A 25712-nucleotide genomic window follows, 5' to 3' on the forward strand; every position below is an offset into this window, starting at 1 on the left:
CACACACAGCTCCTTAGCACAGACAGTCCTGCCTGCATACTGCCTCCTCCCCACACACACTTGTGTGTGCACATACACACATACACTTAGTCAACAAGTCTTTGCCTTGGATCCTTGGGCCCTGGCCACTGCACTCTTTCCTACCCAGAGTTGTACCAACAGCCATCACATAGACATATGACACTCAAACACCAACACACATGTCCCCATATATTTCCTGACCAACTCCAGGATGTAACTTGGTGACTCAAAGCCAGTCACCTTGGCTGCAAACACACTCACACGTTCACAGTGACCCTCTCCCCACCCCCTTCAAGTAAGACATCCAGTAAAACCTTTCATTGGGGCCCAGCAGTGGCTTTTCCTGGTTACATACAACAGTTTATAACATATATATACACACAGTCCCCTGTGTAAGTGGCCCCTACAACTACTCCACCCCATGAAGACAGACACACACCATGTACACATAAGTTCCCCACACACACAACAGTCATATGAACAGCTACCACTCCACACTCACAACGCAGCCTCCCCAGCTGCACGTGCCGTGCAATGCCATATACTCATCGTTCATCGTGTGAACCCCAGTGCCCTACTGCACAATCCCCACCCGCCCTAAATCCCTGGGCACCACCCAAGGGCTGCGTGCTCCATGTTCAGCCCCTTCTACCAGCACCCACACCATGACAACATGGGTAGGGGTGGAGGCTCCGGGGACACTGGCCTGGCATTCTGAGCCAGTCCCCTCACCACCCAAAATCAGAGGCTGACATAAAGGGAAGGATGACCACATGGAAAGGCCCTAGAACAAAGATAGAAACCTGGAGAAATTGGAGGAGTGATGGGCAGACCGAGAGAGGTGGGCACATGGGCAAGAGAGACCAAACAAGAGAGAAACAGAGGGGCAGAGAGAGACACGATGCCCAGAAAGACTCGGAGAAGCCAGAAAAGAAACCAGAGAGAATAAACTGGAGCCAACATACCCAGAGAGAAACAAGAGGAGAGGGTGAGACAAGCCAGAAAAGACTAAGATCTCTTACACAGGAGGGAGGAGGGAAAGCAGGAACAGAGTGGGAGGGGGATCCTGCAGAGAAGGAGAGAGAAACCGAGATGGAAAGGGCATTTAGACTCAGGGGTGGGGTCCCGTGTGAGGACTGACACCAGATGTTTGAGTAGGAACCTGGATGCGGACACAGATAAGGCTGTGGAGTAGGGGCTCAGGGGCATGAGGTGAGGCTCCAGCTCTGAGGTGGGGTCCTGGCTGAAAGTTAGGATTCAGGTGTTCTGGGTGTATCTGGAATCTGAAAATATACTGGGGGTCCAGGGGTATGGGCAGGGGTCCTCTACTATTATGGGAGTCAGGGGGTTCCAGGCTGAGGCAGAATTCTTGGGTGTGCCAGGGGGTCCCACTCTGGATTGGGAGTTCAGTGCTTGGGGTGGAGTCCCAGATCTGAAACAGGTTCAGAGTCTGGCATGAGGTTTTGAACTGTGAGCTGAGCATTCAAGGTCTCTGGGTATGGGCTGCAGTCCCAGTACAGAAGTGGGACTCACAACTGGGGCGGGGGTGGGGGTGGGGGTTTCCAGCAGGGTGGACAATGAGGCCGGCGACAGCACGCTCAGCGGAGGACCCGGCCGGGCGCTCCCAGCACCCGGTTCCCCTCGTGCCCAGAGCGGGCCCCTGCTCCCTACCTGCAGGCTGTCGGCGCATGGCTGCGGCGGCGGCGGCGGCTCGTCCGGCTTGAGGAAGACCTGCTGGCCCCGCCTGAAGAATTGGACAACAGCGATGAGGATGTGGTGCAGCACCAGGACCATGCTCGCAGCCGCCCGCCCGCCCGCCCGCCGGCCCGGCCGCTGCGCTCGGTCGGCGCGTCCGCGACAGCTTCGCCGGGTCCGCGCGAGTGTCCGCCCCGGCCCCGCCCCGAACCGCCCACTTCCCGCCCCTCGACCGCCGGGCCCCGCCCAGAACCGCCCACGTCCCCGCCCCCTCGGCCGCCCCGGCCCCGCCCACCTCCGCGCATCAGTGAACGGCACCTCTCAGCTTGTCCGATCTTCGGACCCTCATCAGAGCCCCCCACCAGCTGTCACTTCCCTTATCTCTGCGCTCTCAAGATTCTTCCAGCTGGTCCGCTACTAGGATCCCCCGCCAGGTAGCCGGCTTTCCGCCTTCGCTCCCTTCTGCTCCACCGCCACTCCTTTCACTATCTCTCAGGGGTCGCCTCTCTGAGCCCCTCTCCTGTATGATCACATCCTTCCCCCACCACTTACTTATAAAGTCCTGGAGCCGGGCCACAGCCCCAAGGCAGAGAGACTAGTGCAGTGAGGGAGTGGAGGGAGGTCCGCAAGGGGAGATAGAAGGGAAGGGACCACTGGCACAACGCACGGAATCCTGGGCTTGCTCTTCTTCCAGGAAAAAGAGGGGAATGAGGGAAAATTTTAGAGGTCGCTGAGTCGGACAGGCTCTGGGAGCAGTAGCAAATCTGGGAGGGAGACACGTGCGCACTGACATGCGAGCGCACAGATAGGCGCACCATTCCTGAATCGAAGGTAGGGGCACTGGGCCCCCAGCACTGGTCAGGAAGGTCTGCGTGAGCGTCCCCGGAAGCCGGAGAGGATGCAGGCCCCAGGGCCACACAGTCCACGGTTCCGCGGTGGGACTTGGCGAGCTCGAAGCGCAGTTCTCCGCAGAGCGGCCTCTGTGCTCAGGCGCCTGCGGCAGCCGTGACACTCCTGCGCCCTCTGCTGTCCCATCGCGGCGGCGCGGCCCGGCCCGATTTGCCATCTGCGCGGGGTGTGTGGGGGTTTCGAGGGGGAAGGGGTCACCTGGGCCAACTCCCTGCCTGGACCCACCCCATTCCTAGCCTCCGCTTGGCACGAGGACGGCTGAGGCGGTGGGACGTGTCTGGACTGGAGGGTGCTCTTGGGTCTTTCTTCGCCTTTGCCAGCTGGCTGCTTACTGCGTGACCTTGGTCAGATCCCCTCCCCAGTTGGTCTCTGGGCTTCAGTTTTCCCATCTCTTTCACAAGGCTGCCAGTAGAATCAACCCCACAATGGTGGGAAGGCAGCCAGAGTCCCCTGACAGCCCTCGCTCTGGTCTGACCTGAATCCTTTCCGCTGCACTGCAGTCCCCTCTTTCTGCAACTCTCCCCTTGTCCCCCACACCCTGGCCCCTCTTGGAGGGTGACTCAGTGAACCCCCAGCTTCCCAGGTCCCCACCTTACTGGGCTGATTCATCTGGGTCCTTTCTCCCTGGGGAGTGATTTCCTCAAGGTTGAGTCATTGAACCTAGTCCTGGACACAGTCCAGGCACCAGGCACACAGGCTGGGCAGAGCCCCAGCTGTGCCACCAGCTCTGGGGGAGCCAAGAGTTCCCCCACCTCTCTTTCTGTGGTCCAGCTCTGGACATGCCTCCTCCCCTGCTCACACACCTTCAGTGATTCCCTGCTGGCAGCACAGTAAAGCTCAAACCCTCAGTCTGACATGGCAGACCCTCTTGAGCCAACTTGTTTTGCTTTGACCCTCTCACCACCATTCCTTAAATTTATACTGCCTTCTCTATTCAGCTGGGTGACTGACTCATTCTCACCTTCCGGCCTTCACTCAACCACCCCAACCCCAATGCCCTCTGGGCCTGCTTATCTTTCAGGGGCCAGTAGGATGCCACCTCCTTCAGTAGGCCTTCCCTGGATGCTACCTTAGTCCTCTGGGTCCCCCTTCCTGTATCTTTACTAGGAGTCATGTCTAGGGGCACAGGGAGGGATGGGAAACTCCTTTGTCACCAAGTAATCCAGGCCAAGTCAGTGTTTGTTACTGCATCTTCAGACTGGGGGCGACTTGTCCTACTTACTAATGTTGTAGAAAATATTACATGGGCTAAGATGTGCAAAGGTTCTGACCAAAAAGAGAAAGCCTCCATTCTTTTTTTGGCCTCAGCTTCTTACTCTGTTAAGGGGTGACCAATGTAAGGGCTATTATAAGGACTGAGTCTGAAACCAGTACGCAAATCTCTTGGTAAATCCTGAGCATCTATTATCAACTCAATCCTGGGCTCCAGACAGTACAGGTCGGACAAGGTATCCAGGAGACATCTGTTACAGCCACAGGCCAGAGCTATTTGTTCTTCAGGAGAGGATATCTCAGACTCCAGAGTCAAGGGCCAACCCTGGCCTGGCACAGCCAGCATCTCTTGGGCTTTAACATTTGCTGAGCACTCACTCTGTGCTTCATAGTTTGTCTTCTCAACAGTACTAGAAGGCAGGACCCATTATTAGTCACATTTAACAGATAAGGAAAACTGAGGCACAGAGAGACTAAGTAATTTGCTCATAGTCACAGAGTTATTAAGTAGTAGAGCCAAAAGTCAAACCTAGGCCATCTGGCTCCAATCTGTGCTTTCTATTCATGCTGTCTTTTAAGGAATGGCATGAGAGAAAATCTAATTTTCCCAGCTCTCCTGTTGTCCCCAAGAATGCACTCAGGGTCCTATATTCCCAGGCCCTGAGCCCTATCCCACCTCTGCCATGAGGAAGCTCAGTTTTAGGGATGCCTAACCCAGACCCACAGCCACCTCTTTTCATCTCTCCACCTTACAGGTCACACTAAGCTGTCCAGGGACCCAGCTACTTCAGACTGGATATGTTAGGACAACATTTCTCAGCTGAGAGCCTGTCAGTCTGAGTACTAGGCCTCTCAACCTTGGGCCCTGTCCAACCAGCCCATCTCTGTTCCTAATAATGACCCCTCTCTGGACACTGCGGGTCTGAAGAGCAGACTTTGTTACTCTCCATCTCTCTATTTCAGGGTGTGATGCCAGCAGACCCTCAATAGACCCCAAATCTGCTCCCATCCCCCTTGACCATGAGTCCGGCTTCCAGGAGCCCATCTGTGCACCTGACATGCATCTATCCTCTGGTTGCTGAGTGTGGTCAGACTCCTGGAAGCCCCAGGTTCAAGCTGAGCCCTGTCCAAAGTGCTGGGTGACCTCAGGCAGGGATCTGGCCCTGTGAAGTTTGGCCTGGTTCTCTCTGAGGACTCCAGCAGTTCAGGTGGAGGAAGGCAGTGTCCAGGGAGGCCTAGCCAGCAGAAGGCAGCTCTCTGGGGCAGGTAAGCCTGCCTGGTCATGCTAGGCCCAAGGACTGTGAGCAAGGGCCAGATCCCAACATGGGGGCTTCTCAGGAGGCAGTGTGCAAGGCTCAGTCTCTCTGTGACTAGAGATGGAGCCCATGGACTTAAAGGGAGCTCCACCATCCCAGGGACCCTGCCAGGGGACAATCCAAGAGGCATCTTGGAGGAACTGACATCCCTGCGGGTTATGCATCCAGCTAGAGCCCGCCCTCAGTGCTTCAGCCCAGAGAGGGCATACCCTGGTGAGCCACCCTTGGTTAGCCCTGGTGTGTGCACACAGTGTGTGCGTGCACACAGGCTGTGAGCATGATGTGGGTGAGGGCAGAAGAGGCAGAGTACAGGTTTGTAACTTTGTGTCTGTAAGGATGTGCAGTGCTTCCACAGTAGAGCCGAACTCCTGTATGTGTACAGAGATGTGTGTCTACAGAAATATGCCTATATGTGTATGCAGACAGGTATGTGTGCACCGGTATGAGTGTGTATGAACACATGCATGTATATATGTACAGTTGTGTGTGTGCACAAGTGTCCATATATGGCCCATAGATGCATTCATGTATAAATGTATGTGTAAATGTGTGAGTCTGTGTGTTTTCAAATTCACACTTAACAGAGGTACTGCTCATGTCCACTAGCCCAGGTCAGCTGTGAGTGTCCACAGGTACTGGCCCCAGATGTGGGGGTGACCCCTACAGAGAAAGGATCTGGCCATAGGCAGGTCCTGGGGACAATGTGGATCTGGGTTCAGAGTGGGAAGGGCCAGCTCCCAGAGCCCCCACAGCAGCTCCGAGTGGGAAAGAACACAAGCTGAGTGAACCCAGGCTCAAGGGACAAGGGGTGGGGGGGTGGTCAACCACAGGTCTCATCCATCCCCATGTTATTTGCATACACATTTGTCTTCTCTGCAGCAGATGGCCAGCTCCATGACCTTTGAGGGGGAAGGGAGCCTGGAGGATTCTAATCTAGACTAGTCCAGGACCTGCCAACTCATATATGGACTGAGGTCCAGGGGACTTGGGCCTTGGCACACCTCGGAATCTGCCCCCTATTTTCTACAAACCCCAAGAGTCTTCTGCCACACAAAGCTGTCCCAGGAGACACACAATCACCTATACAATTACTATCTTTTTATAGATACGCATACACACTCCCATTACTCCTACACACACACACACACATACTCCTATACACAGACTCATCCCTTTACAGGTGCTCACATGGCTCCAGCACAAGGAACACTAATGGGCACAGCTGCCCGTTAGTGCCTCCTTTGGGGACGACTGTGTCTTCTTCTCTCCGATGTCCGTATCTGCTGGAGTGATCTTTTCGTCCCTCAAGTCTGACTCTTCCTCACCCACAGCCACATGGCTCCCCACTGCCCACTGGATAAAGTTGGAGTTCTAGTCCTGGCCTTCATCTTCCTTAACCCTGCCTCCAAACCATCCTTTCATTCTCCACCCACCCTGTCTTCTGGCCACACCCCTCACCACTCACCAATCCTCCAACCAGCACCTCTGTCCTTTCGCCAGGCACTATGCTGTCAGCTCCAGGGGACAGGGCTCTTTTTCTGTTTTGCTCATTGCTGTGGCTCCACACCTAGAACAAGGCTTGACCCAGAGGAATTGCTCAAAAAGATATCTGTGGACTGTAGGAATCAGTGGTAGAAACTTCCACCCTACCTGATCTGCCACTTTTGAAGGACTTGCCCAGCTGTATTTGTTTCCTTAAGTGCCTCTCCCACCAGACCCGAAAGAGACTGGGGTCTAATTCAGCTCCATGTGTCTGTGTCCAGGGCCAGGCACACAGAGCAGGAGCAGGGGATGGGGGCAGATGGTGGCCCCGCCTTAATGAAGCGCAGTGATGTCTAGAAGGGGTGGCCCCCTGGGCCAATCATACAAAGCCCATCTTTCCCCACTTAAGCTCCTTTCTGAAGTCACCCTGAGGCAATCCAGAGGCTGGCAATCCAGCCTCTGCTTGCATGCTCCCAGGGATGGGGAGCTCGCTTTCCTGGCAGCAGACTCCTGCCCATATGGGATGGCTCTGCCTGACACTGACTCCTCCCACAGCACCATCCCATCAAATCCTGATCATCCTGAGCCATGATTCCCATGGAAACTGGGAAGACGAGCAAAAGGAAAGGCAGATTCCAGCTTTCTGAATAGCTCCACCGGCCTTTCCAGCTTTGGGCAGAGGTGGGAAAAGGAGCTCATTCCTCTGAGACTACCCCAGGCTACTATAGGCAGGTGGGTTCAGGGTGCTTAGGCTCCCCCAACCCAAACCACCCAACCCAGGAGCCTGGGGCAATGCAGAGAGAGTGCGGTGCTGAGAATCACTACTGTAGTCTCCACTGGGCACTATCCCCCCACTGATTTCACTTTTTCTCTCATCCCCCAAGCTCCCACCTACCCCATTTCTTCCCCTTACAGGTGCCTCCTGCCCTTCAGTCTGCAGGACCTCAAGGAGCCGCTATAACTCCAACCCTAGGATATCCCATGGGATGTTTCCTCCTGAGCCCTGTTGGGCAGGCTGGGTGGATGAAGGCAAGCAGGTCCTCGGCCAAGGGTGGCTTCCAGAGACCCAGCCAGCACCACTTGGACAGCTGCTGCGCACGAGCTGCCCAGCTTTCCTTCACCAGCTATTCCTGGGCTGGCCTTTCTCCAGAGGTGCCTCGGGCTGCAGTTGGTCACTGACCCCAGTGCCCCATGTACGTGGGCACACACACACACACACCAGGACTGCTCAGAGCTGAGCCCATGAGGGGTGCCAAGGCACAAGAAATTCTAAGCCACAGGGACCCAAAGCCCCATGCTCTGAAAACTCTCTGCCTGTTCAGACACAGTCATAGAGGGAGACCCAGTTTGTGGCTTACAGTTTCCAAGAACTCCCAGAGCTTTGTGATATAAGAAAATCAGAGTTTCTATTGCAGATCCCTTTATTAGAAAAATCTGTGCTTTTTACACCCTATGAATTTGAGAGCCTGGAGCCCTGAGAATGTCGGAGCCCAAGATCCTAACACTCTATTATCCTAACTGCCTATAACACCAAGACTCTAGGACTCAAGCTCCAGGGTTTCTACGGCCCTCAGAGCTTGCTGGTCTGTGGGCTGAGTCTCTGTGAATACTGGTGAGGAGAGGGCCCCTGTGAGCCCCTACACTTGCCTTCCAGCCTCCACCTTTTGTTCACACCACTATCCATGCCTAAAGTTCCATCGCCCTCATCTCTGCTAATTAAATCTGAGACAACTTTGAAGGGGCAGGAACGACAATGCTGTCAGGGACTACCTACTAAGTGCCAGGCCCACACAAGTGATTCTCTTATTTAATCATCATTATATTATTAGTTCAGCTTTACAGTTGATAAAACCGCGTTCGCAGGACAGGAGGCCATTTGTCTTAAGTCACATAGCTAGAAATAGTAGAACAGTGACCCAAACCCAGCCCCTTGCAAACGCATGCCTCTGAGAAGAGCCCAGAGGGGAGAGGGCTCCCTCTTTGACTTCAGGACCACGCTGGAGCAGTTCCTCTCACCCCAGTGGCTCCCAAGTTCCAGAAGGCAGAGACTGTGGTCTCCTCGCCTCTTCAAGCTGGAGGCAGCCCAGAGACGGCCACGTTTCCTGTCCTGATTGATCGAAAGGAGCTCGATCCGCCAAGACTCCGTGTGGGACCGGCAGACGTGGCATTTTGTTTCTAGGCACCCGTCGCTATGGAAGCCAGGTGCTGCCAGCCCAAGGCCTAGCAACGAGGCCCTGAGTGGTGTGGGGCGGAGGGCAATTGTCAGGGGCCTCGAAGGCAGCCAGCACGAGAGAGCGGGAGGGTGGACCACCCCGCTTTCCAGGCTGGAGGGCTGTACCCGCTGCTCTGGCTGGGCTTGCGAGGGGAGGAAGGGAGGCCAAGAAGACAGGACCAGGTGGGTCCTAAGAGACAGAGAGCCAGAGACGAGGCCAGAGAGAGACTTACAGAGACAGACTAAGGGGCTTCAGAGGCAGCACAAGGCACCATCAGAGAGAGGGAGACTCGGGAAGGCGCAGGAAGACGAGCGCTGAGACTCAGACCACCGAGACACGCAAGCCTAGAGAGGAACTGACTCTCAGACGAGCCCAACTCCTGCGGGGGGAAAGGGCGTGCCAGGGAGCAGGAGGCAGCCACAGGGGAATGACAGAGATGGATGGAAGTGCAACAGGAGGAGATAAGCCCGAGGCAGAAGGCAATACAGAGACATAAAAAGGAGGACAGGACTAGGGATGGAGGAGCAGGTTGGGGCGTGGGGGCAATGGGCCCGGGGGCAGAGCAGACAGCGGCAGGGGCGGTATGGGGACAAAAGGCGCCGGGACCACAGGAGTCCTAAGCTGGCCCCAGTCTCGAGCCCCTCCTCCTGGGGCTGCTCATCTGTGGCATGGAGGTCACCAGCCTTGTACCACCGCCTCACCACCCAGCCTCTCCCCCAGCACACAGAATCATGCGGGTACAGACCCTCGAAGAGAGGCTGGTCAGAGAGGTTCCGTGTCTCTCTTACCCCACCCCCCAGGACAGGTCGTGCCCAAGCTCGTACAGTAAGGCAGCGTCCGAAACAGTAGGAAGTCAGGCCCTGGGAATCCCAGTCCTGAGCCCTGTGCCAACACCCGTCGGAGTCACACCGGGCCTTGGTGACCCATGGAGTGACCGTCAGTACAGAGAGGTCCACTGTCCTCCCGCTCTTCTTCCCAGAGTGAGAGAGAAGATGACAGAGCCTGCGATGGGATCCCCTTACTACCTTCTTCCTCAACAACAGGCCCTGTGTCAGGACAGTGGGGACCCAAGGTGGAGCGGATGGCATCCAGGTAGAGATGGACCACAGCTGTGGCTCTTGGGGCGGTGAACAGGGAAGGCAGGCTCTGGGGAACCCAGGGGGCATGGCCTTTTGTGGGGAGGGAAATGGCAGGCACTGGACAGGTAACATCTCATTTAATCCTCTTGGGGACCTGCCACAGATGAGAAGACAGAGGCCCCCGGAGCGGCCTGCCACAGAGAAGACAGATGGAAAATGACTCGCCAGCAGGTGCCTGAACCAGGACTTGAACCCAGGTCTCTTGGGGACCAGTGCAAGTTGGAGGGCCTGGTGGAGGTCCCTCTGCCAGAATGGAAGCAGATCCAGGAAGGGGGCAACACAGACCTGTTCAGGGGCCCTTCCCAGTAGGAAGGTGGAGAGGGTTCCCAGCCACTCCTCCCAGCACCAGCTGTTCCCCTCCCTGTGTCAGAAAGATGATAATGCTTGGCTAGACTGTCACTTGTCAGGTACTAATCTCTCTCCCTCTTTCTCTCTCAGAGCTAAATCGTTCCTGCCATTGTTAACACTGTCAGTGGCACCCGACAGTCCCTCTGGGACCTCAGGTGCCCTCAGAGGCACCCCATCCACCCCCATCAGCCTCACTCTCTGCAGACTCCTGAGGGAGGAACCAGCAAAGACTAAGCTCCTATTGCATGCCCTGGTGGTACGAAGCACTTTACATTCATTATATTATTAAATTGGCCATAAAGATCTATGAAGGCTCACTCCAACCCCCTGAAACTCCTGGCCCCTGACCTCCCTGCCTGACCTCTCCTCACCTCGAAACAGCAACTCTAGGATCAGCCTCTGGAGCACAGTAATCCCACAGGAGTGGGTGCACATAGGTGTCTGGGAACAGATAGCTTGATTCCCAGCTGCAGTGCCCATGGTGGGGGGCAGGAGGGAGAGCAGGGGAAAGGGGTAGGGTCAGCAAAGTAGGGGGAAGGGGGCAGGCAGGGGACCTATGCCAGCCTCACCTCACATACACACCCCCTGCATGTGGAACCTGGGCTGCATCCCGGATGATCGACCCATGGCGCCACACTCCCCTGGGTCCAGGTTCCTGGAAGGCAGTGCTGCAGGGGTAATCAATCAATCGGCTGCCTCTCAGCCTCCTCTTCCTACTGCCTGGGCTGCCTCCTCCATGCAGCCTCTATGGCTGATCAGTGTCACTGTCAGGGTGGGAGCCTGGGGGCAGCCTGTGGACAATGAGTAGTGACCCCTCATCTCTTCCTCAGCCCAGCACTCTCTCTACTCCTTAGGAGCCAGGTCCAGGGAGACAGGCAGGGCAGGGGCCCACACGGAGGCTGGTGTTCGTGCATGCACGTGCGCACGTGCTCATGTGTGTGTGCATGTGTGTGTATGCATAAGTCGGTAGAACAGAGAAATGGCAAATATAAAAGTGAGCCAATACGACCTGGGTTCAAATCCCATTTCCTCCATCTCCTGGATATGTGACCCTCTGAGCCTCGGTTTCCTCATCTGTACATTGGGGTTATCAACAGTAATGAACGAACTGGATGCGATCATACTTGCCGAGCTCTGGCACAATGCTTAGCATATAGTATTTTTTGATACATGAAAGCTTTTATACTGCTATTGTGAGCAAGTGTGGATGCTCACATGTGTGTATGCACATGTATGCATGTATAAGTTCCCTTGGAAGTTCTGGTGGGGATTTCTGGCCCTCTAGCAACAGGGTGTAAACAGCTTCCTGACCCTTGACTCCCCTGGAGTAGGGCCTGCAGCCACACTTTCAGCTTGGCCTTAGAGAAGGGGGACCTGCTGCACCCCAAAAAACCCACCTGCGCTGGGTGAGGTTTTGTGGAGAGATGGATGGCTTGGTGAACCACAGGCAGGACTGGTGATTAGGAGGCTAACAGCCCAGCATCCGGAAAGGAATGGAAGGGAGGCTGAGACGTGGGGCCATCCATCAAAGCTGGCAGGCCCAGCAACGCTGCACAGCAGGATGAAGAGAAGCAAGGGACAGCTTTGGGTGGGGGAAGTGTAGACAAGCTAAGGGCCAGGGAGTCAGGCCCAGTCTGGTTCTGACCTGTTACTGAGTGAGTCACTGTTACCTTGGGACCTCAGTGTCTTCATCAGAACAATGGAGCTAAATGTCTCCTCTCAGCCCAGATGAGTTCCAACCTCAGCAGACACCAGGACCAGGAAGAACCCTTAGGGGAGCATGAGGGGCTCAGAGAGGGCTTTACCTCTTATATCAGCGCCCAACTCAGCCGAAGATCCCTGAAGGTGTAAAGTAAGGGGATGTGGCGCTGTGTGAGGCTGGGAGCCCAAAGACCCAAGCTTGATTCAATTTCTAACTCTAATTTCTTGCTGACCTTAGCCAAGCCCCTGATTTCCTCCAGGGCCTTACCTGGATGCCCTCCCCCACTACCTTCCCACCCACACCCAATCCTTCCAAGGCAGGAAGGGCCATAAGCACAACCCATGCCTATGCAAATTTCCTTATGTCTGAAGGCAAAGTCACTCACGGGCCTCCCCACCCAGTGGAGGTAGTGGTTACTTGGGAAAATTCAGGTTAGCAAATCTGGGGCAAGAAGCCCTAGCTGGGGTCTAGTGGACCCTAGCAGAGCCCATAGTCTCAGGCTGTCCCTGAGGACCTCACTGAGCTGAATCCAGTCACTTTCCCTCTCTGGGCCTCAGTTTTCCCATCCCTAAAATAGGATGCGAACAAGCAACAACAACAACAACATTCTTCGGGGGCTCCTCTTCCCCTGTGAGACAAACTGCAAACTCCTCACTGCATCCACTCCTTCCCAATCCTTCCCCAGGCTCCATTCCTCCTGTGCTCCCCGCAGCAGACCCCACACTTAGGCTGTTCTGGACTTTCATCAATCCCTCATCCCTCTTTATGTTTCACCTATGGGCTTATACCTCATGGTTTAACCAGCTCACCTCTGGACCTCTGTCTCTCTCTCCTCTTTTTCTGCTGAGTGGTGTGACTTGTAGAATGGGAACTAAGGGTCCTGGCAGTGAAAGTACTGAGTCCTAACCATTGCCAGGGACTGCCAGGGAATTCCCTGGACCTCTGCCTCTCCATTGGAAAAATCCCCTCCTCAATCAACAGGGCTGGAAGAGGTATCACCCCCTCTGCAAAGCCATTTGCACAGACCCTGGCAGGGCTAAGCCAGGACCACCCCCTCCACAAAGCCACCAGCGGCCAACACACCTCTGGAGCCTAGACCAGGAAGCGTCTATGCCCCCATCTCACTCTGAGCTCCCACGGATGAGGGTCAGGCTGGGCCTCATTCCCCAACTGAGGGGTGTGTGTGAAGGTGGTGGGCAGCTCAGGACCTTGGACAGAGAAGGGGCTTAGGGACATGGAAGGAAGCAACGAGGGAGGAATGAAAAGAAAGAGATGAGGAAGGAAGGAGAGAGAAACAGCTGTCTCCAAGGTCCCTGTGGAGCTAACAATCTGAATGAACTCTAGTCCTCTCCAGATGGAGGCCCCGTGTCTGGTCCTGCCCCACCCTCTCTCCCCTTTGGCCCCTGTCACACACACACACACCAGTCCCAAGGCCCAGAGTCAAAGGGGTCTCTGGCCTCTGCCAATGCATTCTGACTGGAGGCTAAGGACATGCCTGGTCGTCATAGTGATGCTGAGATGCTGTCATCACTAATTCATCGCCTAAGCCCTGGAAGGCCAGCGAGGTGTGAGGAGAGCTGGTCAGAACTGATCAGAGTGGTTACTGGGGGCAGGAGCCTTGGGGCTCTGGGCCTGGGGGAGGGTCATCTGTGACCTTCTCTCAGCTTCCCAGTGCTCTGGTAGGAAAGAGGAGGGCAGACCTTTCCCCAGGCTGTCCTTTGCACCTACTGTGTGCCTATCTCAGCCCAGCCTCAGAGGTAGGGGTCAGTGGAGGCTGGAATAGGAAGTTCCCACCCTGGGGCCTGTGAGCGGATGTCCAGGCCCTCAACAGAGCAGGGGGACATCCCTCATGCCACAGGGGTTGAGAAGGGGTGGAGGGAAGTGAACCCATGTTGTGCCCTCTCCAGGCAGTCATGTGCCAGGCATTCCTAAGAAGTAACTCATTTAATCCCCCCAGAACACCTACAGAGTCAGAATTGCTACCATATTTTGCAGATCCCTGGCTGTTCAGGATGCCCCACACTGCCCCCTCCCCCCTCCTCTGAACTCCCAGTGATGGTGGGTGAAGGTCCTGGTCTCCCCAGTCAGACTGGACCGCTGGCTCCTCCCACTGGGGTTGTGGAGGGCACATACTGTGGACCCTTTCATCCCAGCAAGTCTCCTGGTCACATGGGAGACACAGGTTGGGGCTGTCCGTGGTCCTGAACCCTCCCAGGCCTCTCCCCAGAAGTCTGCCTTTTTTCTGTCGGAAGTCACCTGTTAGCCTCTACCTGAGAGTGAAAGGCCAAATGCCACCTGTGAGGCACCCCTGCCCTCTACTTACCAAGTTCCTTTATTTACAAAACCTCAAAACAAGGAGCCCGTATGGATCTGGAGAATGGAAATGAAACTAACATCTATTCACTCAATAAGCATTTATTGAATGCCTACTATGTGTGGCCCTGTGAGTGGAGCTTGGGATACATTACATAAACAGACTTAATTCCTGCCCTTTTGGAGGTTTGGGTCCTGTAAAGTCAGTACTGGGGTTTGCCTCACATGTCACAGTAATCCATTTGATCCTTACAATATATACAAAGGGGGATATTATTATGCCCATTTTTACAGTGAAGAAAATAGAAGCTTGGGGGTGATAAAGGAACTGCCCAAGGCCACACAGCTAGTACCCAGTAAAGGTGGGATTCAAACCAAGACTTGTCTGACCCCAAGTGTGTTAGTCACTCAGTCGTGTCCAACTCTGTGACCCCATAGACTGTAGCCCACCAGGTTCCTCTGTCCACGGGATTTTCCAGGCAAGAATACTGGAGTAGGTTGCCATTTCTTACTCCAGGGGATCTTCCTGACGCAAGGATTGAACCTGCACCTCCTGCATCTCCTGCATTGGCAGATGGGTTCTTTACCACTGTACCACCTGGGAATCCCTGTCTGACCCCAAGTCTCATTCTTATTCTGTTCCTGGGTGGAGAGGGGCTCACAGACATAGTATCTGCCCTCAGAGAGCTCATAATCTAGTTTACCTGTCCCAGCTCTTCAAGGAGCACCACTGAGAAGTGTTCCTTGAGTCTCATCTGAATCCCTTCTGCTGCAGCTCTGACTTGCCCTCTCTTTGTTGGGACCTTAGTGGGCAGAGGATCAGCTTTCATCTCCTTGCAGACACCTGGGGTCCTCCTATGAGCTCCCAGTCTTTTCTCCACCCCCACCTTGCTCAGAGGCCTCCCTCCACAGGAGGGAGTGAGGTGTGTGCGCTAAAAATACCTTAATCTCTCCCTGCTCGTGCTCTAATTAAGCTGAGTGAGTCACTACTTTAAGTAATTTATTGCTAGTTACATAATTGCTTTAATATTTGGTTCTGAGAGTGGGGAACAAAAGAGCCCCTTTCTTTTAGGGGAATCTCTGGTCCCCAGAGGGTTTATGGCCCCTGGTGGGGGAGATAAGAAGTTGAATCATGTTGCAGAACCCCCTGCTTGAACAATATGTGACCATTTCCACCTGGGCCACGGGGCACATCTGATTCCAGGAGGGGAGGGTTTTGGGGAACACCAACTCCCTAATCTCTGTCATCCACACTGTGGATTTCTGAGGCCACCACTCCCAGCTGACCCAGCCCTTAGACCCAGGGCCGACCATCAGGACACTGTGGTTTGACCATCCCTTCCCTCCCCTGGCCTCAGGCTCCTCACCAGTCCACAGGAACCAAGGCTGAGAGAGCGCAAGCCATTCCTCGGTGTCTCCCGGCATGCACAAGCAGTCCTCGCTCTGTGCCCAGGCTATCAGCTCAAGGAAAACCCAGCACCTCTCACAGCCCTGGAAGACATCACCCTCAAGGGGTACTGACTGCAAAGGGCACAGGGAAAGTCTCAGGAGATGATAAAAATAATCTTTTCGTGATTGAAATAATGATGGTTATATGACTGTATAGATTCACCAAAACTCATCAAATCATACAGTTTAAATTGGTGATTTTACTGTATGTAAATTATACCTCAATAAAATGGATGTGAAGAATTTTTTAAGGAAGTCACACCCCTACCTTCCTGGCCATAGTATAAAAACCATGCAGAATTGGCAGCCGTGTGGAAACTGAGGCAGGGAGGTGCAGAAAGCCAGCCACGGGAGGCACACAGTAGGTGTTCACACCACAGATGCCGGTTTCACTCAGTTCCTATCACTAGGCACCTCCTGGCTGCACGTGGCTTGATCTCATTAGCTCCCCTGCTCTCACGCGGGCCCCGGGGAGGGAGCGGAACTGAGCACAGGTGCATCACACGCTTTGTCTCAGTTCATCCTCATAGCAGCCCTAACAAGGTGGGCTCTATTATCGTCCCCTTTTTACAGAAGAGGGAACAAAGGTGGCAGAACTCAGCACAGGTCCTGCAGCTAAGAAGTGGAAGAGTTGCGAGCTGAAGCAGGAGGCAGTGCCCAAGGCTTGGGCTCATAATCACTCGTCTCCGCCACCTCCCTTTCCCACACTAAGTGGTGGGGGTTAGGAAGCCATACACAGAGGATGTGCCTCTGACCCAAGGCCCTCATTAATGAGGTTTTCACTAGGCTTAGAAGTGGAGGTGGAGCACACTCAAGTGAAGATGGCAAATGAGCCTGTGAGTGAGCTCAGAGAGGTGGCAAGAGGCTGAGCCGGCTTTGGGAAGGAGGGAACTGGGTCAGGCAACAAGCCTGGAAGAAAGGCAAAAGGAATCAGAATCTGAAAAATGAGGCAGAGGGCATCTGGCTATGCTGGCTGGTATGTTAAATGCCTGTTCAGGCCCTGAGTAGCCAGGGCTCCTCACAGCTATTCCTGACTCACTCTTCCCAGAGTTTCTCGGCCCTAATCGCCCACTCAGAATTTAGTCATCACCTCACCCGGCACAGGCAAAAAGCCTTCATCCCCAAACTTGTAAAGACTGGTTGGAAAACCATTAGTGATGCTATGTGGCAGAGGGGAGCTGGGGAGTATGGAAGGGCCACCAAGACCTGGAGAATGATAGGAGTTAGCCATGAAGGGAGAGGCTATTGAGGAAAGGTGTTTCAGGCAAAAGGAACAGCATATGCAACAGCCCAGAGTGAGAGATGCTGGACAGGTGGGGAGCCCAAGGGAGCCTGACCTGGCCACCTGATGGCTATTCTGTGTTTATGCGGAGTGCAAGTGTTTCTGTGTACGTGTGCTGAATCCACATCTGTGTTGCGTGTCTGCCTCTGTACACCTGGGTTGTATGCAAGGGTACTGCAGTTCACTGTTTCTTTTGCATTCAGGCCAAACTGTTTCCTGGTGTATTTTGATGTTTCTGTGTGGGGCTCTCCATGCCTGTAGGCCATGGTCTGCTTCTTCTTGTGTTGCTTTTCTCTTTGCTTGCATTTGTTTCCCCCGGGCCTGGAGCGGTGTGTCTGTGGCCAGGGCACTTGGTACTGGAGGAGCAGCCTGGGGCTGGGGGTGGCAATGCAGCCACTCACAATAGCACCTAATGACTGTCAAGCACTTAGTGGGGTGGAAGGGTGCCCTGGAGATGCTAATTATCACTGATAATGAGTCAGCGGCCTGAGGCCCAGCAGAGGCTGAGAGTGGGTCCCCATTGGCACAGGGCACTCAGATGAGCTGGCTAGGCCAAGGCCCCTCACTGCCCCAGCACCAGGAGGGGCTGTCTCACTGACTCATATCCCAGGGAGGCCCAAGGACTGGACTCTGAGCAGCAAGAAGGACTGAGATCAAACTCCAGCAGAAAGGTCTCAAATGGGAGGACTTTAATCCAATTTGGCAGTGGACAGGTCATAATGTTATTGAGAGATGAGGCAGCAGTGACATAACTTTGTTCCTGGGGGGCCATAGTCTGAGGGGGTGGCTTATGGGTGCCATGGATGGGCGCTGTGGAGTGTGGAAGCCCCAGGCAGGATGAATCAGGGAGGAGTGCTCCTGGAGGGGGATCTCAAGTTATCACACATCCCTGCGTAGGTGGGCAGACAATGGGAACTCGGGCCCTAGCTCAGGCAGGTGAGGTGGGGGCAGGCGGTGCCACTCCTCCCCTGACCCGTCCATGCCACTCACATGTCCAGCCACCCCTGATGCGGCCTTCTTGTCCCTCACTTGGGTCTCCACACCAGCCTCCTCACTGGCTCCTCCAACTGTCCCTTCAGGTCAGTTCAGTTCAGTCGCTCATTCGTGTCTGACTCTTTGCGACCCCATGAACCACAGCACGCCAGGCCTCCCTGTCCATCACCAGCTCCCAGAGTTCACTTAAACCCATGTCCATCAAGTCAGTGATGCCACCCAACCATCTCATCCTCTGTCGTCCCCTTCTCCTCCTGCCCTCAATCTTTCCCAGCATCAGGGTCTTTTCAAATGAGTCAGCTCTTTGCATCAGGTGGCCAAAGTACTGGAGTTTCAGCTTCAACATCAGTCCCTCCGAAGAACACCCAGGACTGATCTCCTTTAGGATGGACTGGTTGGATCTCCATGCAGTCCAAGGGACTCTCAAGAGTCTTCTCCAACACCACAGTTCAAAAGCATCAATTCTTCGGCACTCAGCTTTCTTCACAGTCCAACTCTCACATCCATACATGACCACTGGAAAAATCATAGCCTTGACTAGACAGACCTTTGTTGGCAAAGTAATATCTCTGCTTTTTAATATGCTGTCTAGGTTGGTCATAACTTTCCTTTCAAGGAGTAAGCATATTTTAATTTCATGGCTGCAATCACCATCTGCAGTGATTTTGGAGCCCAAAAAAATAAAGTCAGCCACTGTTTCCACTGTTTCCCCATCTATTTGCCATGAAGTGATGGAACCAGATGCCATGATCTTAGTTTTCTGAATGTTGACCTTTAAGCCAACTTTTTCACTCTCCTCTTTCACTTTCATCAAGAGGCTCTTTAGTTCTCCCTTCACTTAGGACTTCCTAAACCCAAAGTTCACCATAGCCTGGATGACACTCTTCAGCAGCCCCAGTGCTGCTCAGACAGGGAAGCAGCTCGAGCCTAAGAGCAGATTACTAGGTCACTCACCATGCCCCACTGGACATGACAAAGTGGGTGTTCAGAGGCAGGGCCTGGCTTCTGGCTCCAGCTCTGAGACCTACTGGCTGTGTGACCTTGGGCAAGTGGGCACCCTCTCTGGGTTTCAGTTTCCCATCATCCATTTGTCCCTCCAACTCTCCATCATTTCCTGCCCTTTTCTGGGCCCCAAGGCTGATGTTCAGTGCTGCTTCAACAGGCTCCCTTAGTCTCTGGCCTCCAATCTGGTTCTGCCAGTGAGGGTGGGAGGGGGTGATGAGAAGTAAGAGGACCCAGGGTACTGGCACCCTCACCCACCCCACCTCCTCTGATGGCCTCTGTAGGGCAGCCCTCATCCAGAACCCCAGCTAGGGTCTGGAGCACTCTCCTTGCTCCTCGGGTCTCTCAGATGCTAGTCTTAAATGCCTCCACATGCCCTGTTGGTTCTCTTAATCCTACCCCACCTCTGTAATCATTGCTTCATCAAACTGCCTTCAATTAAACCACCTGAGTGTGTCATCTGTTTCCCCTTCACAAAACAGCGCTAGCTTCTTGAAGGATAGTTGAGGTGATTAAAGGTGATTTAAACCTACAGTTGGCCCTCCGTATCTGCAGGTTCTGCATCCATGCATTCAACCAACCATGGATGGGAAATATTTGAAAAAAAACAAAATCCAGAAAGTTCCACAAGGCAAAACTTGAATTTGCCATTGGCTGCAACTATTTACATAGTATTCACATCGTATTTACAACTACTTACAGAGCATTTACATTATATTAGGTACTGTAAGTAATCTAGAGATGATTTAAAGTAAATACATGGGAGGTTATATGCAAATACTATGACATTTTCTATAAAGGACTTGTATTATTGACTTGATGGACATGAGTTTGAGCAATCTCCGGGAATTGGTGATGGACAGGGAAACCTGGCATGCTGCAGTCCATAGAGTCGCAAAGAGTTGGACACAACTGAGCAACTGAAATGATAAGGGACTTGAGCTTTCTTGGAGTTTGGTGTCCACAGAGAATCCTGGAACCATGCCTCCCCCCCCCCCCCCCCCCCGCCCAACCAGAATGCCCCCAAGCCCCATCCCACTTCAAGTTTTAAGATAGCTCTGCATCCTCTCTGGCTTTGGAAGGATGCAATACTGGGCTGCCTGCTCCTCTCCTCTCCTACCCTAATTCCTGCCCAGCCCCCTGCCTCACTCAAAGTCTGAGCCCCCAGCCAGCAGCCTCCCACCCTAGACTCCCCATGACTCAGCACAAAGCAAGCTGCCTCCTGTCTGCCCGCCTGCTGTCTGCTCCCTCCCCACCAGCGCTCAACCAGCAAAACCTTTGCAGAGTGGCCCAGCCCTAGCCATTGCACTCCCATCTCCACCAGAGCATCCTCACTGCCAGTTCCCCGGCCTCCAACCCCAAACTCTAGGAAGATAGATTTCTCTCGCATTCCCCCAAGGAAGAGGAGCTCCCTGCCTCCAGCTGGATGGTCTCATCTCACACCTTCCCGCTGCCCAGACCGCCAGGGGGAGCACTCTGGAGTTCAAAAACCTCCCTTTGCCTGACGGCAGGGGCAAAGGCATGTCCTTCTCTGGCCCCTCCATGGCAGCTACAGACTGAATGAAATTCAGAGACTTTGCCACCAACTTCCTTGCTAGGACAGGAATCTCACTGGCTGCCTCCCTAACCAGGCTGCCCAGCCCCTGCTCATACCTGCCCACCCCATGGATAGGAAGCTTATCCTTCCTTCCTCAGGGCAGAGCCTCCCCCTATGGGACTGCCCTGCACCCCCACATTGAGCCAAGCTGGGCCTCCAGGACTGCCCCAGGGCCCAGCACTGTCTCAGTACTAAGAGCCCATGGAGAGATTTTAGGGAAAGCCCAGAATGTTACAACACTTGAAACCTAAAAAGGTGTCTGATGCAAAGATGACGACATTGAGGCTTCTTAGAGGAGGCCCTTCCCTGATCCTGCCCCACTGCTGGACTCTCCTCCATTGAGCCTCTATGCTCTGTGGAGAGACAGACTTCATAGGTTCCCGGGAGGACTCTCACAGCAGGCAGAAGCTCTGGTAGAAACTTCAGAGGCAGCATCTGAGGCCTGGGAGGGGTGGAAATGCCCAGGCACAGGGGTGGCCTCCTGCCACAGACCTGACTCTCTACCCCGAGCTCTCCTCTTGGTCCAGGGTAGAGGGAGGGAGGTCTCCCAGGCCAGACATAACCCCTCTCTCTGCTCCAAGCCCTGCCACCCTTCCCTGGATCCTGCAGTGTAATCTTGGGTTAATCACTAGCCTCTCTCTGGGCTTCAATATTTGCATTTATATAATGAAAAGATTGGGCTGAGAGTCCCTGAAACTTGCTAATAGGACATAGGTGTGGCCATTAAGAGTTGCCAGGAGAATGGAAGCTAGACACTTCTCAGCTATGTCCAGCATTTCAATATGATGGCTCAGTATCCTGGCTGGCCCTACCTGAGTCTGAATATAGAGACAATCTGCTCCTTCCAGGGCTTTCACTGACTAGGAGCAGGCCAGAGTCCCCAAAGGGAAGCCCAGTCCCACACATCACAGCCCATTCAGCCTAAGTCTACACACAGCTTTCCTCTTTCTTTAGATAGGTGGTATCCAGGAGATAAAGTGTTGCCGCACAGAGTCGGACACAACTGAAGTGACTTAGCAGCAGCAGCAGCAGCAGCAGCTATACTTTGGGTGTGGCCTTGCTGTCAGCAGAGCAGATATTTGAGCCTTCACACATACCTACTCATCTGTGCTCTTCTGCTCGGACATGGACACCCACATACACAGACATAGACATCGACACACAGTTTGACCAGAACAATGTGCGTAACACTCTATACACAGGTACACATACACACAAGCCACACCAGCACGCATATAACCCTCTAACAATAAATCGGGCGAAGGAATGGACAGTCACATGTTCACACATATAAATATGCCCAGACTCTATACAAACACTGATCTAAATGCTCTCACCTTCTCAGAGCCATATATACACACATACAACTGGAAGGTCACATTAACACACACAGAAACAAAGAAATCAACCAACCTCACCCTCACCTCAGTATCAGGGAAATCGCCATCCAGTAGAAATCCAGACACTATCTATAATTTCAGTCTAAATCCATTTCCATATCTAAACCTACCCTAAAACTGTGAGGAACAAATTTCTTGCCTCCAGGCTCAACCCCTCCAGTGTGTCTGTCCCTGTTGCGTGGGGTCCAGCCTCTCTCCAGCCTCCCTATCTCCCTAGGTTATTTCAGCGGGGCCCTCTCACCTTCCAGCACAAAGCAAGTGGAGAACAATGGGTTCTCCTCTCCCTACCCTTGTCTCTACTCCTTATCCATCAAACTTGAAGACCCAGGCTAGAATGGACTTATGTGATAGCACCCCTGCTGGAGATATGTGGTATTACAGCACAGCTCTAAGATTACCTGGTCATCACTCCCCAGGCTGTTAGAAGGGAGAGGAAGAGGAAGTGGGGGGCTGTGGGGGGAGGAAGGAGAGGTTGCGAAGAAGTGTACCAGAGAAAGAGGAGCAAAATTCTGGGAGCACCAGGAGTGGAGTTCAGAAGCCTCAGGCCATCTCGGGCTTCTCCACCTCCATCCAATCAGTCCAAGCCTCCCAAGACCAGCTCTAATCAGTTCCTGCCTCTGCTCAGAACCCTTGGGTAAATCCTGGTGAGCCACAGCAAGAAGTCCAAACTCAGTCTGGAGCTAGGCCTCTGGGGTTGACCAGTCTATCTCTTAGTGTCATATCCCAAGGAGCCCAACCCTGGCTTTCTCACCTTTGAGCCAGGTCTTTGCTCAGCTGTTCCTCTGCTGAGATGTCTAATTGTCCATATCTTGTCTGTCCTTCGAAGCCTGGCCTTTGCCATCTGGGACAATAATTCATGGAAAGGGCAGGAGCTTTAGGGGCAGACAGACATGTGCATCACCAACTCAATGGACATGAACTTGAGCAAACTCCAGGACATAGTGGAGGACAGGGAAGCCTGATGTGCTGCAGTCCATGGGGTCACAAACAAACAGTTGTACACAACTTAGCAACTGAACAACAATGACAGATCTGTGCTCTAGGGATTAGCTGAATACCTCTGGGCCAGTTATTTCCCCTCTCAGATCCTCTGTCTCTTCATCTAGAAAACAGCAGTCTCTTGGGTTTGTGGTGAGGATTAAATGAGATCATAGATGTGAAAACAGTGCTCTGGAAGCTGTAAATTTCTCTGTGAACGTGTGAAGAGTCATAATTATGGCTTAATCCTTTTATCCCTGCCCCCTGCACCTGCCAGCACTCAGCAGGCTGAGTGATCCCTGAGGGAAGGGATGCAGGCTGCTTCACCTTTGGGGCCTCGAATGTTCCAGCATTCACCAGGGCCTGCCCCAGCCAGCCTCAGCAGCAGGGCATGGATTTGGATCCAAGGTAGCAGTACAAAACGTACTCACTGCAAGTTCACTCGAGACTACAACTCCCAGAATGACTCACAGACTGTCATGGGTGTGGCCACAGACTTGAGCCCTCATCAAGCCCTTTCCGCCATTGTTTCCCCTGGGGATTAATCTCAGCCCAGACCAAGCAGCCTGGGGAGGTGGTTACGTGTCTCTAAGGCCCCTCAGCTCCTCCCACAGAACATCCACACTTCTCACCATTCCCACCACCTCGGCTCCATTTCAGACTTCTTGTCTCACCCACAGGATGACAGCTTCTGGGCTCTCTAGCTCTGGTCTCTCCCGCTCCAGCCCCTCACTGAATCTTTCTAAAAGTGTAGGTGAGGGTGGGTGTTTCATAAGGGCAGTGGCTAACCTTTACGAGCACCTGCCGCTTGCCTGGTGCTAAGCACTCCACTTCCAGATTCTTCAGTCACCCTGCCAGGAAAGTACTGTTATTCCCCCTCCGTTATTCACATGGGGTTCAGAGAAAGAAGCTAAGTCACCCAGGACAACACAAAATAAAGTTACGGAAACTGGAAACTATGTCTGTCTGCCACCTTCTCAATCCTGTTTTCAAAGTTCCCTCTGAACCCAAGATAGCCATCCAAATAGTGAGAGCCTGGAAGCCCCAGGGTTCTCATATCTCAGCAACCACACTGTTGGGAAGTCCTCCCGGTTGTCTAACTTAAATCCTTCCTGCTGCACCAACCCCCTACTGCTCCCTGTTTTTCAGGGTAGGCAGTGAGAAGGGTGACTTCAGGGACTTAAAGAAGTGGGTCACATCCCCTGGGACCTGGCCTTTCCCAGGGAATGGGCAGCTGAACAATGGGAGATAAATGTGTTGAAAACATCCCTGTTACTAAATATACCTACTTCCCTGAGAGGGTGGGGGTGCTGACAGGGAGCCCACGGCCCCCACCCTAGAGGCCACAGTCCTGTGGTTCAGGCACGCTGGAGTGTTCAGAGCATCAGACCAGGCTACTCTGTCTGTCCCGGGGGCTGGGGCAGAAGGGGTGGGAGGCCAGCATGGAAGGGGGTGACGTCTCATCCTCCCAGCCAAAGCTGCCAAGCCTGGGCTGGTTTATTTGCATATTGCTTTGGATTCATTTGCATTCCACTCTCTGGAAGGGGCCCACATTCTTCAGCCGCTTCTCCTCCCTCACTTCCAGAGTCTCTGTTCACTGAACACTCCATTCTCAAATGAGGAGGAGGTCCTCAGCAGACCCTGCTGGGGGCACTGGGAGAGACCAAGAAGTTGCAGCAGGCCTACATGTCAAAGCTGCTGGGGGACCCTTTGGTGGCAGAAAGTGCTTCCTGTCTTCTAACTTCCATTCCCTCACTTCTCTCCTGCCCCATCTCTGCCCAATCCTCCGCCCCCTGCCCTTGAACTTCACTCTTAGGCCACTTCGAACTTTCATAGTCCTCACAGAAACAAAACCATGTTTGCGCTCACCTCAAGGTCTTTGCATGTGGCATTCCCTCTTCCTGGAGCTCTCTCTCAGTTCTGTCTGGAGAAGTGACTCTTCCTTTTAAGGCCAGCCCAAGGCCCCTCCTCCTAAATGTCTTCGTCTGACACTGGCAGAGGTAGGAAAGACCACAGGCTTCCCTCCAAGTGGTCACTGGCTCTGTCCCTCTCCCCGCAGGGCTGCCATGTTTGGTTGGGCAGCAATCCATTGAATGGCTGCTGAACGAAGGAAGGAAGGAATGAATCCTGACCCCTCTCCTCTGTATGTCTGAGCCCCTCCAGTCCCCTCTCCCTGAGGACATCACTCAACTGCAGGAAGAGCACGGCCAAGTTGTGCCTCTGCCTCCAACTCCCCCTCCTGTCCTGGAAACGTCCCCCTTCATGCCCACAGTCTGCTCTTGTGAAGCCAGGTGATTCTATAGCCCCTCTGTGCTGGTAGGAAGTTCTCCTCATTGTCTGCCCTCACTCCCTACTCTGGCCATGCCTGCTTCTTTATCTTTATTCTTGGAGAGGGCTCAGGGACTGCTCCATCTCAGTTTTACCATCTATAGTTGGAATAAAGGCTGCTAATCTCTCCCCTCTCTCTGCCCAAGGCATGTTCCTAGCACTACTGAACCACCATGCCCCAGCCTGGCCCTGCTTAGAAAGGAGAGTGACCCTGGATCAAGAAATGATGCAAGGCCAGGCAGCCTGGAGTAGCTGAGCCCACAAGGGAAGGGCTCCCCAAGAGGGAAGGAATGAGCATCCTGACCCTGGGGGTATGTAAGCAGAGCTGGACAG

General features: G+C 53.8%; 1 protein-coding gene across 3 annotated transcripts in view; it reads right to left on the minus strand.

Moving 5' to 3' along the window:
- Positions 1-24958, minus strand: part of PDE2A (phosphodiesterase 2A) — a 90428-nt gene extending 65470 nt beyond the window's left edge. For 2 of the 3 annotated variants that reach the window (XM_027979492.2, XM_027979493.2), the window contains exon 1: positions 1693-1875. In XM_027979492.2, the coding sequence (XP_027835293.1) occupies positions 1693-1815 (123 nt within the window). In that variant the 5' untranslated portion in view covers positions 1816-1875. Of the gene's footprint in view, positions 1-1692; positions 1876-24920 lie in introns of those variants that run through there. The other variant, XM_042233195.1, reaches the window with a different exon arrangement.
- Between the last annotated feature and the right edge of the window lie 754 nt (positions 24959-25712).

Source organism: Ovis aries, chromosome 15, assembly GCF_016772045.2.
Source record: "Ovis aries strain OAR_USU_Benz2616 breed Rambouillet chromosome 15, ARS-UI_Ramb_v3.0, whole genome shotgun sequence".
Taxonomy (NCBI): domain Eukaryota; kingdom Metazoa; phylum Chordata; class Mammalia; order Artiodactyla; family Bovidae; genus Ovis; species Ovis aries.